Below are 18,424 nucleotides of genomic sequence, written 5' to 3'. Positions count from 1 at the left end.
ACTGACATACCTTGACTTAAGGTGAGCAGAGGAGCAGTGCCAAGATTGTGAAGCACAGCCATGAAGTTGACCCAAGAAACAAATAAAGCCAAATGCCTTCATGCAGGAGGCTGCTTGCAGAATAGGGTACTCTTTAGGTATCTCTTAGTATTAAAGGAGCTTTCTAGCACTTGCCCAAGCAGACCAGAAACTGGGGGTCATGTGACTGAAAGGCTGAGGACCTGAAAATGTGGTTCATGCATACACTGTTTGTTCTTTAAAGTGGGTCAAAAACATGTTTAGATATGTCTTTGCAACTAGTAAATAATTGTAGACAGTGTGTGTGTCCCTCCCATTTCCACCCCCCACACCCCAGAAATACACGTTTTAGTCCCATTGGGCTGCATTTTAAAAATAAGTCCAATCAAAACAGTAGCTTCTGAGGGGGATCTGCTGGACCTGTTAATTTCAAGACCAACTCATATCATTGTGGAGACGTATTGGAATTTCAAAGGGATAGTCCTTTAAGAGATTTTCTTGAAAGACACAGGTTAACCATGGGAACTTATTAGAAGTGTTTAAAAGAGGAATAAAGGGAAAGAAAGCAGCATTGTTGAGAATATGACAGAAAAGTTAACCAAGGAAATATTTCTCTAACACCCCAATGCATGCCACCTGCTTATTCGTCAAGGGTATTGTGGTAGTCACCTAATCTGGTGTCAGTTTAAGGAGTAAGAGTATAGGGGTGGAATCTAGGCTGTTAATCTGAAGATAGCCAGTGAGACTTCTGTGTGGGCATGGCCTTTTCCTGAGAATTCTGGGAAATCTTCCTTCTTGGAGGCAGAAGACACCTCCCTCTCTGCTACTCCCTGGGACACATTGCAGAAGACAAGCCACATGGATGCAACCAGACCTCGGAAGACTGAGAAACCACAGAGAGACCCCTGCCAGCGCTGAGATGTTTCCAGTGCCACTGGACCCAAAGACTTTCTACCCACTGGCTTGTGATCATCCTGCATTTGGCGTCATTGCATGTATTTTGTGAGTCTGAAGGGACTTTATAGATTGGTATCGGACATAACATATGGGCTAATATCAGACTTATGGTCTTGGACTGGACTGGGCTGGGATGTTTTCTCAATGTTCAATTGCTCTTGTATATAAAACTCTCATACACATATGTGTGTCCATGGATTTGTTTCTCTAGTCTAACCAGACTAACTCAGGTATCAAGAATTGTCTTTAGGGATTTCTTTGGGACACTTTACTCTAACCCTAATCTAGCCTTTATAAAATTCTCTCTATTTCAATAACTTGAACATATAAAAGGAAATTAAATTGAGTGCCTTTGGATGCCAAAACTTCCATTTGACATTATGTAAACCAAACAGCACAGATTTCTTTAGGGAAGGGTTAGAGAAATGGAAACACCGCCTACAGAAGTAGATACAGACGTAGGTAAAGAATATGTAAAATAGTAGCTTCACATCTTGATATTTTTTGTTTAATAAAAGGTTCTGTGATGTAGTAAATCACCTTACTTTATGTATGTATAACCTTTTATTTTCTATCTTTGTCCTCCTTTGTTGTTGTCTTCATTATTTTTGTTTTTTATTGCTGTTCTTTAATTCTAATTCTATGTATAAAACATATCATTTGAAGTCTTAATGAAGGTTATTGTGGTTTTCACTTCTTACAGGTTCTTTTAAAAATTCTTTATAAACATCCTTTTTCTTGTAAATTTTCCATTTTTATGTCATCTGCTTGTGCCTTGTACCATGTGAGGCCCACACCATAGGAGGTGTTGCCACATGAAATTTTAAAAAATGTTATAAATGCAAAATCATGCATTGCAAGTAAGTAGGTGTACTATTCTAAAAGATATTAGAATGAATAGGAGAGATATAATATTTAAAGAAACAATAATTGAGAGCTTTTCAGATTTGAAGACATAAAACTTGAGATGGAATAACACAAGAACTAAATTGTATGATAATTTCACTCCATTCCTAAATGTACAGTAGTGAAATACTACTATCACTGAAAATACACTGGTGGATCATTTGACTTTAGTTCTGCAGTTTCTTTTGTTTACTTCCACTAGAGGAGTCTGTGTACATGCAAATAGCAGTCAATCTCCCCCAAACAAAGGAAGCATTTCTATTATGCATTGGTATATTGATATTTATGGGGATCTTCAAAAAGTAAATGGAAAAAATGTCTGAACAGGACATAGTTTGAAGCACTAAGAAGGATAAGATATCAGTTTGAAAAGAGCCCCTCTTAGAGCAACTTGAATTTTCCAACTAAAAGTAAAACAAACGTCAGATTTTTTAAAGTAAAAATAAACTTTTACTTTATTGTTTAAATTAAAAATAAACACCAGTAAAACAAATCATCATGAAATTATGGTGAAGCTTGAATGGAAGAAATCATTGAAGTTTTATTAAATATTTATGTGGACAATGCCCCCAAAGAAATCAGTTTATAATTGGATAGCTCATTTTAAGAAGGGATAGGACAAAAACTATAGTGGCAGATCATCCACATTAATTTTCAAGGGAAAAAAAATCATTGATTAGCAGGAAAAACATCAGTACCGTAGACTTTTAAATTGGTTCAGCTTATATAATTCTGATAGAAAAATTGAGCAAACTTTCTGCTTGATGTGTGCCATTACTGTTGGTGCCCCAATAAGCTACAGATAGAGGAAAGCTTTCCATGGAAAATTTAAACACGTGGAAATCCAAATCCTAGAGCATTTCTTGGAAGAATTTAATACAGTGTGAAGTATGGGGTATGGTCCCGAACACAAAACACAATTAGAGCACTGGCTACCAAGGAGGTATAGGAGCCCCTGTCGCATAGTGGGCTAGGTGTTGGGCTGCAAACCACAAAGCAGTTCGAAACCATAACCACTCAGGAGGAAAAGAAGGCTTTCTAATGTGTGTTAGTTGGGTAGACTAGAGAAACAAATCTATGGGCACATATGTATAAGAAAGAGCTTTATATAGAAGAGCAATTGAACATTGAGAAAACATTCCAACCCAGGTCAGTCCAAGGCTTTAAGTTCAATACTAGCCCATATATCTGTTGTAAGCATCTCAGTGCTGGCAGGGGCCTCTTGTGGTTTCTCTGGCTTCAGAGGTCTGGTTGCATCCATGTGGCTTGTGGGACTCAGGGCCTTTGGGTAGTTCCATGTGTCTTGTCAGCTGCAATATGTCCCATGGAGTGGCATAGAGAGAGTGAAGTGTTTCCTGCCTCCAAGGAGGAAGTACTGGATTTCCCAGAATTCTCAGGAGAAGGCCATGCCCACAGAGAGGCCTCATTGGCTATGATCCGATTGACAGACTAGACTCCACCCCTTCCCTCATACTCCTCGTAAATTGACAATTATGTAACTCACATATTAAAGAGTTGCAGTCTCAGAAACCCTCATAAACAGTTCTACCCTAGACTATAAGGTTGCTAAGCATCAGAATTGACACAATTGGAGTGAGTCAGACCAAGAGGTATAGTAAGTGGTCCAATCAAGGCATAAGCAGACTTGAGTAAAGAGCAAAGGTTATGGCAACAGTTGTTTGAGGTATTCAGAGCATTTTGTTTGACTCTGGAAGGCCAAAGAATGATAACATTTGCTTGTTATGAGAGAATCTTGAGGAAGCTAGCTAAAAGCTTAGCAGAAAAATGCCCAGGAAAGCTTCTCCAGTGTCCTTATCCACCATAACATTGCTTTTACTCATTCATAGCAAACAAGGGCAATTTTGCAAGCGTTTCGACAGAGGAAGCATTAGACGTTACTTTACATTAAAGTACTGATTTGATTCTTTCTGATTTTTGCTTCCTAATATTAATAAACCTTTAATCTTTTAATTAAATTTTTCCACGAATTATTGGAAGTCACCCTGTGTACTGTATCTTCTAATTAGTAGTGGTTTACTTGCCTAAAATTTGGGTAGTACTCAACTGCTGAACCTTCATAGGTTAGCACCTGACAGAAGGGAAGGGTGTATAGGGAACCTCTTTGTTAGATGCTACCTTTAGTTGGAATTCATCTATTATGAGGAATAACAATATGAATCTGGACCTTTTAAATTTTAAATGTTTGTGGTAATTTTCTGGACTAATGCTGTCTGCATGTGTGGAATTAGTGCATTTAGTCTAGGATAAAGTCATAAATGAATATAGAGAAATTTTAGAACTGAAAAGTTCTCATTGATAAGTTCTTTTTAAAGAATACTTGCATTAGGTAATATTTTCTATGCCTTTTTAAACATGGACTTGTTTGGAAAGTAATATTAATTCAGGTTTTCTATCATTCTGTTCTAGGCAGCACACATCAGCTTTTGTTCCTTCATCAGGACGAATTTATTCTTTTGGGCTTGGTGGTAATGGGCAGCTAGGAACTGGTTCAACCAGCAACAGGAAAAGTCCTTTCACTGTAAAAGGAAATTGGTTACCTTATAATGGGCAGTGTCCATCAGATACTGGTAAGTGCTAGTATATTAAAGGTGTGCTATATCCATTACGGCTTATATTAAAATGCTGTTCTTAAATGATGAAACTTTTTAAGTCTGAAATGGAAGAATTTCAAGATATACATTATTAAGTCAAAATAGCAAGATGAAGAAAAGTTGTAAGAGCTCCGAATAAAATGATGTATTAATAAAAATAAATAAGCTAAATGAAATATACCTCATTGTTTCCTTACTGATGTTAAGAAGTTCTGTGATAGACATTCTTTTATTCAATATGTTTACACTTAGAGTTAAAGGATAATAAAACATAGCAACATGAATAGAAGTATGCTCCATAGAACTGTCATTGACTGATTGCTCAGAAATAGATCACCAGTCCTTTCTTTTCAGGTATCACTGGTAGACTTGAGCCTCCAAACCTTCAGTTAGTAACTGAGCCTGTTAACCATTTATATCACCTAGGTACATATTTTATAAGTTATTTTAAAGACGTTTATTCAAAACACCACATTTCTTCCTGTAACGCATAATTCCAAATCCTGTTGACATTCTTAATTCTATCCAAAATGGAGTCTGAACTTGAAACAAAACCTGATTTTTCAGCCCTATATATAAGGATCTCAACCCTTCCCAGGCTTTTCATTGTGTTATATTAACTCGAATGTGTATTGCACACAAATAATTTGGTTTAGGTGTTGCAATTTTATAATATATGTATAGCATATGTCAGGCGTCCTCAAACTACGGCCCGTGGGCCACATGCGACCCACCAAGGACATTTATCCAGCCCGCCGGTGTTTTTGCCCCGTTTGTTTTTTCACTTCAGAATAAGATATGTGCAGTGTGCATAGGAATTTGTTCATAGTTTTTTTTAAACTATAGTCCGGCCCTCCAACCGGTCTGAGGGACAGTGAACTGGCCCCCTGTTTAAGAAGTTTGGGGACCCCTGGTGTATGTTGTCAGTTCTTTTGAAGAGAAGATCCGACCATCTGCTATCACAAAGATAAACGGCCTAGGCAATTTTATGTGTCAGTTCGTTTCCTGTCATGTAAGCTTGCTGTGATTTAAACAGTTTTATTGGCATAAAATTCACATATCATACAATCCAATAGTTTGATGAGTTGTTCATTTATCACCACAATCAGTTTTAGAACATTATTAATAATGTTTGACATCTTAAGTGCTGATGTATTTTCTTATTGCCAAATAACTGGCAACAAAAAGCTGTGTGTGCCATACTACTTTTGGATAGCTTTTATTAAAAGAGAAAATAAATTTATAAATTTCTTAATCCATAACATTGCTTATCTTTTTGTTGTTCCTGCAATGTATTCAGAATGTCATAGAACTTCTTAACATCAATAAGAAAATGATGAGGTATATTTCATTTAGCTTTTTAATTTATTTTTATTGATACATCATTTTATTGGGAGTTCTTACAACTCTTATAACAACCCATACATCAATTGTATCAAACACATTTGTACATATGTTGCCATCAATGTTTTAAAAATATTTTCTTTATGCTTGAGGCCTTGGTATCAGCTCCTCTTTTCCTTCCCTACCCCATCCACCCACCCTCATGGACCCCTGATAAATTATAAATTATTATTTCATGTTTTACACTGTCTGGTGTCTCCCTTCGCCCATGTTTCTGTTGTTAGTATCCCAGTTATAGTCAGTTCCCTGTTTCTTTTTCCGCCACCTTCCCTCTACCATTATGGTATTGCTACTCCCATTACTATTCTTGAGGGCTTTATCTGTACTGGATTTCGTGTGTTGAGAGCTCTGATCTGTACCAGTGTATATGATGCGGTCTAGCCGGATTTATAAAGTAGAACTGGAGTCATGATAGTGGCGGGGAGGAAGCATTAAAGAACTAGAGGAATGTTGTTTGCTCCATCAGTGCTATACTGCACCCTTGCTGTCTTGTTCTTTTTTTAAGCTGCTCTTTGAGGGGATATCCAATTGTGTACAGATGGGTTTTGGGTCTCCACTCTGAACCCCATCATTTGTATTGGTATATTTGTTTGTTTGGGGTCTTCTGATGCCTGATACCTGATCCCATCAACACCTCGTGATCACACAGGCTGGTGAGCTGCTTCTTTGTAGTCTTTGTTGCTTCTCAGCTAGATGGCCTCTGGTTTATCTTCAGGCCTTTAAGACCCTGGACGCTATGTCTTTTGATAACCGGGCACTATCAGCTTTCTTCACATTTGCTTATGCACCCATTTTGACTATAGCCATCGTGTAGGGAATGTGAAAATCACAAAATTCCAGGTTACTAGAACAAAGTGTTCTTGTGTTGAGGGAGTACTTGAGTAGAGACCCAATGCCCATCTGCAACCTTAATACTAAACATTTAAATATATGTATATAGATCTGTCTCTATCATTTTATATTAATATATGTACACATATGTGCATGTCTATATTTATACCTCTAAATGTCTTTTGACTCCTAGTTCTTTCCACTATTTTTTTTACACATGAAATTTAAGTTTTATTAAAAAGGTAAGACTTTATATACATCTTTTTTAATGGAAGTTCAAGTCATAGCATTAAGCAATGAGTCAATATTACAAAACTGTTTGCAGCAGATATTAAAAACATGGTAATGTTTTACCAGTGTAAAAATGTGACAGAATTAAAATCACAACTTGGACCCTCAATGATTGAAGCATTTCATTCCAACAATAAGGGCTGGTCAGTTTTCAGATAACATCTCTTTCAGGAAAGCCATCCTGGTATTTTCCTTTTCCTAGTGCATGTGATCTCACACGGTAGGGTAGCTGGCTGCTGTAGCAATTCCAGTGGTTGTTTGGTTCTTTGGCCAACTTTATGTTCCCATATGCACCCCAAATTGTGCCCCAGCTGTTCTTGACAATCCAGAATTTGTTGTTTGAGTCTGAGTCTTTTCCTTCAAAGCCATAGCCAACCACCAGAATACTATGGTCCTGATCTTTGCTGCTGCAGCTTGAGTCAAAATAAATTCCGTCTTTATAGAACTGGAAGGTCATCTGGCTTGCATCAGTAGCAGCAGAGATGGGTCCCACACATGCCACCGCCTTCATCAGTGCCTTTTCCAGCTGAGGGATGTTTATGAAGCCCGTATCATTGGCAGCAGAATACTGAGGATTGTAGTGACAATCTCTTGTGTCTGTTCTAAGATATGGATAAAATCCCTCTGAATCCAGGCCTCCATTGTGAAGAACACACTGGAAAGCATTATGCATGAGGCCATCATTGCAGCCCTCATTGCCTTCAGGCCACCTGGTTCTGCCAGTTTTCCGGAACATTTGTCCTTCAAGGGCACCAGTTTCACTAAAAGCCCAACAAGAACCATACTGACCCCGATTCTTCGCAGGGGTCACATAGCTTTTCTGATGCTAATCCACAGATTGGGGGATATTATCAGAAGGAGGTTCATGGAATGCCTTCCGTTTATTAAGTTTCTGCATTTGAAAGCCATTCATTACCTGCCTGAATTCGTCATTGGTCATGTCACTTCAAAAGCATTCATGCTCAAGGTGAAGCCATGCTTCCCTGGGCTGTATTCTTGATTGTGCAGTTCAAGCATCTTCATATTTTTCTCCCAGACTGCTCTTCTCCAGCTGTCTTCATTCGCACCATATGGTCTCTTGTATGTTGATGTCCACTGATTCCACCGCACATCTAGACTTTGATCATAATTTAGAACAGCTGAGACTACTCCCAAGCAAATGATAGCCAGAAAAAAACAAAGAATTCGTGTTCAAAAATCTGCAGGGCTTGCAGCTAGCGCAGGCGCAGTTAGCACAAGAAAATTTAGGGTCCCAGGTGCCTGAGAAATACTATTTCTTTTTACTTTACTCCTGTTCTTCTATCATGTTCGATTGTCATTCGATTCCCAATACTTTCTCTTGGCTACGTTGGACACTCTCAAACCCCATCAGGCGTTCTACATGCTCCTCACCATCGATTTTAGGTCTTGTATTGTTCCCTTATCCCTAGGTGTGTTGGCTTCCCCTTCCCTTTTGCCCACCTCCATCTCTTCCTTCTCCCAGGAGCTGTTGGCCCTGTTGTTTTCTTCTCAGGATTGGTTATCCTGCCTATCCTACTGTGGATAAGACATGAGAAAAAGTAAAAAGAAAGAAAAGAGGTGGGAAACCTGTAAATAGTCCCAGGTCTGTCAGGTAACCCTTTTTACTGTTTTCCAATCAGATCTGGTGAAATATCATGTGTTGCCCACCAACTTCGAGGTTTATTTCCAGGATGTATGTCTTTTTAAGAACCAATATTTTTAACTTATTTTCTTCCGAGCTCTCTCTATTTTCATCTTCATTTTGAACTGAACCTATAGTAAAGATAAAAGAGTAGGTTTCAAAAAGTTTGTGCAAAAATTCCATTATCTTTTAATTTTATTTTGCTACTACCTCTCTGAAATCCCCTTATATCCCAAGAAATAAAATTTTTGTGTATGTTTACAAAAACTTGTAAACTTATCAAATACTGCTTATGCTTATGAGATTATTTATTATACACTATTGGGTCAGTTTCACCTCATACATGAGAAGAACTCAATTACGTTAGATGATACCAAAAAACACTTGAAAACATATTTGAGACCATTTAAGGTACAAGTGCTCTTTATTTGTGTGGAGTAACAGAGAAAGGAGAGTGGTGAATAGGGTGAGAAAATGGAATGTGTGGCTGGTTGTTTCCATGAGCTACTAACTACTTGACCATGAGACCAGGAGAAATGGATGGTACTGAGTGAAAATTTTAAAAATATTTTGATCAGGCATTCTATAGAAAAATTATTTTCAAAATGGGGAAATGCAGACCAGAAATTGAAATTCTCATGGACTCCAGGCATTCTCTAGTCTAACACACTATAGTCCTGAGATAATCTTTAAAACTTAAATAAAAAATATCCTCTGGAGTCTTCTTAAAGCTTATAGTTCAGCCTTATTCATAAAAATGGTTGAAATTGACTTGATGGTTTGTTTTATTTTATGTTTTTAGTATGCGGGACCAAATTGACAATATCAATTTGAGAGGTTTAATAACCTTAGAGAGGGCAGTGCATTTACATTAATAAGGGAGAAACAACACAGAAAAGGAGGATGAAAATGATTGTACAACTCGAAGAATATAAATCAGTCACCAAATTGTATATTTAGAAAGATTGAATTGGTGTTTTTTTGTTGTGCATATTCTCAACAACTGGATGCTCTAAACGTTTTGATTTAAATTATGGATTTTAATAATTTATTTTTCAGATCATGAAGATTATTTCTGTGTTAAAAGAATTTTCTCAGGTGGAGATCAAAGCTTTTCACATTACTCTTGTCCCCAGGTAATAGTATCGTCATATAAATTGTTACTATGCTTGTGTCTTGGTTTCATTTATAATATCTTCTTTCCTTTTTGACAAATCTTCTTATCGTACATTTTAGAACTGTGGGCCACCAGATGACTTTAGATATCCTGATCCTTCAAAGCAGATCTGGACTGTAAATGAAGCTCTAGTGCAGAAATGGCTGAGTTTCCCTTCTGGAAGGTTTCCTGTAGAGATAGCCAAGTAAGAAAAACTCTTTAACAAACATACATGATCACAATCTCTTGCCACCCCCTCTACCCACCCTCAGCATAGAGCAAGTTTTTACTTGGGGTAAAACTTTCCAAAATAATGGATATTGTTAAAGACCTCATCTAAAATTCCCATTTCTTTCATATGTATAACCAAAAACACCAAACCCACTGCCATCGAGTAAACTCCAGCTGATAATGACTCTATGGAGCAGATTAGATCTGCTCTTTAGGGTTTTTGAGACTTTAATTTTTTATGGTTGAATATTGCCTCATCTTGCTACTTAGGAGCAGTTGGTGTGCTTGAACCACAGTCCAGTACTAAATCCACTGCATCACCAGGGCTCATTTTCATGAGCCTGGAGTATGGCACAGGACTGGGCAGTATTTCATTTTTGTTGTTGTTGTGCATAAGGTTCCTACGGACTGAAACTAACTTGATGGCACCTAGCAGCAACAAAGAGATGATGTAAATGATAACTGAAAGTGTTTAGGGCTTTAGGTCTGAGATGAAAATGTTCCTTTTGACTTCATGGTGGTTACTATCTTAACTTTCGTACCAACTACATGATTTGAGCATTATTTCTTTCTTGGATATTTTACTTAAGAGATTATGTAATCCCTAGGATTTTGTGTTGATTATGTTAGTATTTAGGTAGATCACTTTGACATCATTTTTTTTATTCTAGATTATTTTTCCAAATGAAAGTTCTTCTGAAAAAATCAAGTGTGGGCTTCAAAAGTTAACATCCCAGATTCAGTTCACCATTTGTGGATTTTTAAAACTTACAAGAGAATATTTCTGGTTTTAAAAATATGTAACAATTTTTTGCAGAATATCTTATTGCTTTGATGAGTCAAAAGGATGAAAGTAATATTTGAGAAAGTCCAGGGTAAATGGTAATGCTTTTATCAGCTGCTTAATCTGTTAGTAATTTGTGCAATAACATTGTAGTCTATTTCGATATCAGAGGAGTGTTGTGTAGCATTAGATAGAAAATAAAATGTTTTTTGTTTTAAGAAAAACCATTAGTTAAATTACTCTTTGATTTTTGAATTTTTTTAGTGAGATAGATGGAACATTTTCTTCCTCTGGTTGCCTAAATGGAAGTTTTTTAGCTGTTAGGTAAGTAAAAATTCAATGGTATGCTAAATTTTTTATATTAATAGGTGAAATAAGTTGAAATTAAATTAGAAAATATATACACAGATATAACTTTTTTTTTTATTTTTTAAGCAATGATGATCACTATAGAACGGGCGTCAGATTTTCAGGGGTTGATATGACTGCTGCTAGACTTTTATTCCACAGACTTATACAACCCGATCATCCTCAGATATCTCAACAGGTTAGTTTTTAAAATATATTTGTATTATTTAGCCTATTAGTTTTTTTCACTCCATGTTATATGTTTACAGCCTAAGTAACTTTATGTTTAATAGTCTTATGATGTACTTTGTGATTTTATGAAATATGCTAGTTGAAGAATTAGAATCGTGAGGTTTTATTTTAAAATATATGTAACTGAACTGTCAAATATCTAAACACTTGTAATAAGCCCTTAATTACTTAAATGTATATATAGATATTAGAGAATTTAAGTTGAGGTTTGTACATAAAATTTTATTGTTTTCTTAAATCATTAATTTTCATTGTGATCCAAAGTACATTCCTTGCAAGACGTTATCTTCCTTTTTCTTCTTCATATTTCACATTTGCTGTAATAAAAGAGTTTTTTCATTTTTTTGAAAGTGCATTCATTTGAAATGAATTAGGTTGTACTTTTTGTCAAAATATAGGTGGCAGCTAGTTTGGAAAAGAATCTTATTCCTAAATTGACTAGCTCCTTACCTGATGTTGAAGCGCTGAGGTTTTATCTTACTCTGCCAGAATGTCCCCTGATGAGTGATTCCAACAATTTCACAACAATAGCAATTCCCTTTGGTACAGCTCTTGTGAACCTAGAAAAGGCACCACTGAAAGTACTTGGTAAGAATTTCCATATTACTTTCTTTTGAAACCTTTTCTCTTTAAAGGAAAGTGCCTTGTTGTAGGAAAAAAATAAATGTGGGTTTGCTTTTGTTGCTTTTTCTACTCATTTGTAATTATTGCAAAGCATGTTCTTAGATGTTAGTATTTTAACTGAACAGAACCGCAGAGAGTGTGTCAGTAAAGATAAAATCTGTTTTCCATATTCCCCTCTCCCATCCTCTGGAGAATGATCTTAATAGTAAAGAAATATAGTAAATTCTTTTTGAATTTTGGTGTCAACCCTTTGCCTTGTGTCTGACTTTTGCTGATGTTTTGATTTTATTCCTTCCTTGAGAAGAGAATCTAGTGCTAACCTGATCTCTGTGTTTGGGAAGTAAACTTTTCTTACCTTGATTTTTCTACTTGTATGGATTCCAGCTCTATCTCCTGGCCTTTTCAGTTTGCTTGCTACACTTAGCACAGTGCTTTCCTTACTAAATAGTATTTTACAGATATGTGGCGCTGAGATACGTAGAAGTAATAAAATCAGGACAAGGAATTTTAAGCTGAAGATAAGTAGAAGAAACAACAGGCAAGGGATAGAATCCAGGAATCTGAGGGAATTACCCAGGAATATTTGAGTAAAGTAGGGACTTGAAGAGGATTGCTTCCTTCTTATTAGATGTTTTAAAAACGTTTTGTCTGTTTCATAGGATTATTGTGTTATTTGCTAATGTTAATAACTACAAATAGTGAATGTGGGGGAGGGCATACATAGTATGCTTTAAAATGTTCAGATTCTGTATTATTTAGGATTAATAATGTACCTTTTTAAAGATGGTACTTCTATTATGTCAACTCTAGAGATAACACTTCAAAAAATCCTTGAGTACTAGAGTAATATAATTTCAAGTGTTTTCTTTAGATATTAAAATTATAATTTTCAAAATACTTTTTATTACTGGTTTTAATATTAGAGCGTGAATTTTTAATATAATAGAGTAAACAAAAATATAAATTCCATAGGTCTTTGATATTTTACTTAATTTTCTTAACTTTAGGACTAGTGTACTTGGAGGGTGGAGGGGTGGTATTATAAACGAGAAACATTCCAAATATTGTGTTATGTGCATTTTCCTGGGATTTTCAAAGTGTAAAAAATCCACTGTTTAGAAGAAAAAATCAGTATGATTTTGAAAATTGTGATTTTTTTTTGTTCATTTATTTGCATGTTCACTCTTTAATAACAGAAAACTGGTGGTCAGTACTTGAACCTCCACTATTCCTCAAGATAGTAGAACTTTTTAAGGAAGTTGTGGTACATCTTTTGAAACTCTTCAAGATCGGCATTCCCCCTTCTGAAAGAAGAATTTTCAACAATTTTCTTCATACTGCATTAAAGGTTTTAGAAATATTACATAGGGTAGGTCCAATAGTTATTTTCCTCTTTCCACATTCCTACTATCAAATTGATAATTGTTCTATTTAACATTAATAGAGTTTTAGATTGGCATACAATATATATACTCTAGCGTTTTTGAAATTTTATCACCTGTAATTTTTTTCAAAGAGAACTTTGGTCCCATTTGTTAGACATGTTATCTATAAACTTGTCTGTAGTTGGACAGAACAATAGCATACTAATGAATTAGAATTCTCTTTACATTTTCTTCTGAAGAACATACTGTGTTAAAGTAATACATGTTACATATTTATAGGTGGTTTTCATTTGAAGGAGACTGGGTCCTAGCTGTGATTTTAAACATTTATTTATCTCATAGTCTTTCATTATTGGGTACTGATGGCTTCAATCAAAGCAGTACATTTCATTTAAAACATAACTTACGTTAAATGGTAAGCAAACGTAATTCATTAATATGCCTATTGTTCTTTCCTGCCCTTTTCCCAGTGTTAAATAGTACTCTTTACACTTGTAGCAGTTCAAAATTATATGAAGAAGTAGCACCTCAGCTGTTTCATTAATGATGGATTTGAGTCATCCTTGACAGCTGGTAGGTATATCTCTGTTATGCCATTTGGTATTCTTGACTTGCTGTTTAAGAGTCCATGAGACATGACCTAAGGGAAAAACATGTTTTTAGCCTTTAGAGGGACCGAAAAATTCACACGAACCTTTGATCTTTATTTAGTTTTTGCCTCTTAGCAATGTCTTCTGTGTTTTCAGATTCATTTTGGTAGTAATAAGGTAGATGCTGAGAGGATAAAGGAGATACTCTGCTCAGAGGAAGACCCCATACCCCTAATGCCATTGAGTTGATTTTGACTCATAGTGTTCCTATGTTGGGTTTCTGAGATAGTACATCTTTATGGGAGCAGACAGCTTCATCTTTCTCTTGTAGAGGAGCTGGTAGGTTAGAGCTACTGATCATTAACAGCCCAATGACCTGTTCCAGAGTGCCTCCAGGAGTCCTTGTAAAAGAGCCCTTACATACCCTTTATTTTCCTTTTTTTCTATTTTATTTTTTAAGTGAAGTTCCTGGGTATTTTTTAAACCGTCATTGCCATTACTTTTCTTTTTATTTATTATGGCCAAGACTCTTAGAACAAGTACCAATTTCTCTTCTCAGTTTATTTGAAGAAAGTAGGGCAGGTAAGTTACCTTTCCCTAGAACAAGACTTTCTTGTAGCATTTCACAGTTAATTGAATTTTGCTATTTACACTGTTGATAGGAAGGTGCTCTCATTTAATGTGTTGAGTATCTTTTTGCATATAGTTTTCCTAGAATTCAGAGAGATTAGGTTGTTTTAATTCCTCAGATTCTCTTTTCCTGCTACTTCATGATACATCTGTTTTTTTTTAATTGGATCCTATTTCCAGATATTCCCTTACCTCTCCCTTCTGCTTACCTTAAAGAAAAAAGTTACATTGACATACAATTCACATATCACATACATAGTTTAAACATATTGAAAGTTGTGCAATTATTACTACAATCAGTTTTAGAAAACTTTGTTCTTTCATGTACTCATTGTTGCTTAGAGCCCCATTTTGCCCCAATCCCAAGAAACTATTAATCCAGTTTCTGTCTCTATTGATCTACCTATTTTGGATTTCATATAGGAACCCTGATGGCATAGTGGTTACAGTTTTGGCTACGATCCTCAAGTCAACAGTTTAAAACCACCAGTGGCTCCACGAGAGAAAAAGGAGGCTTTCTACTCCCATAAGTAGAGTTAACAAGTCTCAGAAACTCACAGGGGGAATGAGAGTCATCACTGGCTCAGTGGCAGTAAATTTGCAGTTTGGTTTTGGAGTATAAGAAAAATATACACCAACAAAAATCCAATAACAAAACATAGGAAGAGTTCAGTTGAAAAGTGTATCTTTAACTTTTTTGAGGAGTTGCCAACTGTTTTTAAGAAAGTTTTATATAAACTTACGTACACATTCTAATTTGTACACACTTTTGCCAACACTTAACGTCTGTGCTCTTTATCAGTAGTTTCATATATATATAGCTCAATGGTTTTTCTTATACATCATAATTTAATCGTTCAATCAATATTTGTGCCGTCATTACCACAATCTATTCCAGAACATTTTTTCTACTCATTGTGTTAGCTATCCATTTTTCCCATACTCCCTCCCCTGCCATTCCCCTATCAAGTTACTATCTTTATAGAGCTGTCAATTCTGAATTTCTTCCTTCTGCTTATCCTCCTTTTAAACAGTACTTTTCTTTTTTTTTAAAGTTTTCTTTTTGTAACAAACGATGAATGGTAGAAAAGGGGAAGAAAAGTGAAGCATTTTCCTTTCACCTCACCTCAGTAGACTGGATTTGAGCAAGTAATTGAGGTTATCCATGCAGCTTATAGGATTCCTGTGAGTCAGTTTTGACTGAATGACAGCAAATGAGTGACATAGCTCAAAAGTTTTGATCTCTCCTGAGATGTTCATCTGCAGAGTCCTATTATTAAAGGAGTCGTAGATACAAGGACACTAACTGTATGCTAATTGAAGGGAAAGGAAAATAAAGATTTATTGAATGATAACAATAGCCTGGATTAAAACCTCTTTCGTACATTAATTTTATGTAAGCACTTTATATATATTACTCATTGAACCTTTTGGACCCTTTATAGTTTCTATTGTTATCTCCTTTTATAGACTAGAAAATCAAAGATCATAAATCAGTAAGTAGCTGAGTTGAAATCAAAATCTACTTCCAAAGTCCCTGGTGTTTCTAATATTCTTCTATATTAGTAACAGATATAGTAATATAATCTGTTTAGAAGGGGAGGTTTTACTGTTATTTTAGGCTTTTTGGCCCAGAAGTTCACATTTGCATATTTGTAAATAGCAATATATTGTGTTATGGACCCTGTGTTATGAATGAAAACTGTCTGAGCTGCTTCCTGTCAAATGTGCTTTATCATATATGTAAATGAAGAATTAGCAATAAAATAAGGGTGAAATAACTGCCCTTGATAGTATTCTAGGTTTGATACTGTTCAAATCATATTTGTATGAAAATGCTTTTAAATTTTTCTAATTTTTATACATGTTTTTATCACTACCACTACCAAGTGTGGAAAAATAGTACTTTTTACCTGACTCGTTTGGAATATGAGAAAACCTCTTAATCTTTTTTCAAATTAAATACAGTGCAGTCATGTATCTGTTTCTTAGAAGCTCTTTCTGGGAATTCTTTGGGCAGTCATCTTTCTGCTACTCCTTTAGAAAAACTTTTATGAAAGTAGATACCTGTAGGTATTGGCTGTCCATAATTCATTTTCCTCACTAGAGGAACCCAAATTATTTATAAGAAACTTATATTTTTTCAAAGATGGCTCATTATTCCTCCTCTGCTCCATGGTTAAAAATTTAGGGACATCTCCTAAAACTGTGTACTTCTTGACTTAACCTTGCAGTAGGATTAGGAAGTAGACCGTTTCCTAGTGATTTAGGTTTATAGATGTGTTTCATCCTCCCTTATGTCATGTGCTTTAGACTTTTTTGAATTAAAAGTCAGTTCTAGTGCTCCAAATGGCATAAGAAATATACTTTGGTACCTGCTGTCAGAAAATGAGTATTATTTTTAGATAAAAGTGTTAACTGGGAAGTAATTGGGTTATTAGTACTTTCTGAATGTTCACACTGTATATTGTAGAGATACGGTATGCTTCCCCTCCCCCCCTGAAAAATAGATTTAGCTGTGTCTGTCTAGCCTAATTGTTGCAAATATTCTGATCTCCTAAACCAGTGATTGAAACAATTTTTTTGTAAAGAACCCTTAAATAAAGCTAAACAGAGGATATAATATTCACCATGTATTACCCCTGAACTGAAGTTTATAAGCCAGAACACTAAGCTAATTAAAATATGAAATAGAAGTGTTATGATCAAACACATATAAGTTTTGTTTTACGCATTTTAGGTAATAATGTGGAATGTGTAGGTTGTATTGAATTTCTACCACATGTTTTCTTCTTTTAAAATTCATTTTGCAAATATTTATTGAGTGCCTACTATGTGTTTGTCTTCATGTAAGACATTAGGGTTGTGGTGGTAAGCAAAAGATGTGATTTCTGCCTTTGTTAAGATTTTAGTTTGGAAGGGTTGTATTTATTCATATAGGTAAATAAGCATTTAGGATGTAGTATCAATTTTAGAGTAGGGAAAATGTACGGATAGAATTGAAAATACATAACTCAGAAGGAGGGGAATTTCCTAGAGAAAATGTTTTAAAAGATCATTTTCTTGTATACAGATAGGCTTTTTATTCTTAAAACTCTTGATTTTGTATTCAAATTTGTGTATCAGTCCTTTGGGGCAAATTTCTGTTCAGTTTTTAGTTTCACTATTCTTAAAGTGTTAAACATTTTTTCTGTAGTTATGAATTAGTTTTTCTGTAGTAATGAAATCATTATAACTGTTTAACTCACAGTCATATTCCCTTCCACCTCCCCCCTTGTGGTTAAGTTTATCTGAGATTAATCTATTCTTCCTGAAGCAAACATGGTCTCTGAATCCTGAATTTTTATTCTAACAGAATAAAAAATTTTAATTTAAATGGCATATCAGAATACCCTTATTTTTTGTATATTTGCAGTATATGCAAACTGAAACCAGGTAAGGAAACTGGTTTGCCTTTTATAATCATTGGGACATGAATGTGTTTCTAGAAGAATCACTAAATTTAGATCTCAGTGGAATTAAAATTAGTTGTATACATTTATAAATCTAAATATTAGGAGAAAAATTGTTTGTGCTTTTTTAGTAGAAGGCGTTTGGTTAGTAATTTTAGTTGATTAAAATCAGTGAAAAAGACTTTGTATCTTTATTCAGTAGAATAGGCCACTTTATTTTTAAATGTAAAAGACCAGATAGTAAATCTTTTACTGTCTGTGGACTGTATTGTTTCTGTTGCAGCTACTCAACTTTCAACTCTACCCTGGAC

The 18,424-nt window shown here is 35.2% G+C and overlaps 1 protein-coding gene and 1 pseudogene across 1 annotated transcript in view; one reads left to right on the top strand and one right to left on the bottom strand.

Moving 5' to 3' along the window:
* HERC4 (HECT and RLD domain containing E3 ubiquitin protein ligase 4) overlaps positions 1 to 18,424 on the top strand; it is a 134,871-nt gene that overhangs the window by 47,504 nt on the left and 68,943 nt on the right. The window contains exons 8-14 of the mRNA XM_004701380.2: positions 4,309 to 4,469; positions 9,721 to 9,797; positions 9,898 to 10,022; positions 11,097 to 11,156; positions 11,268 to 11,379; positions 11,831 to 12,020; positions 13,253 to 13,425. Of these exons, the coding sequence (XP_004701437.1) occupies positions 4,309 to 4,469; positions 9,721 to 9,797; positions 9,898 to 10,022; positions 11,097 to 11,156; positions 11,268 to 11,379; positions 11,831 to 12,020; positions 13,253 to 13,425 (898 nt within the window). The remainder of the gene's footprint in view (positions 1 to 4,308; positions 4,470 to 9,720; positions 9,798 to 9,897; positions 10,023 to 11,096; positions 11,157 to 11,267; positions 11,380 to 11,830; positions 12,021 to 13,252; positions 13,426 to 18,424) is intronic.
* On the bottom strand, positions 7,233 to 8,189 carry LOC105978438 (annotated as a pseudogene).

Source organism: Echinops telfairi, unplaced genomic scaffold (genome assembly GCF_000313985.2).
Source record: "Echinops telfairi isolate 266 unplaced genomic scaffold, ASM31398v2 ScPeMD7_70;HRSCAF=299, whole genome shotgun sequence".
Lineage (NCBI taxonomy): Eukaryota > Metazoa > Chordata > Mammalia > Afrosoricida > Tenrecidae > Echinops > Echinops telfairi.
This window is presented reverse-complemented; position numbering and strand designations above follow the sequence as displayed.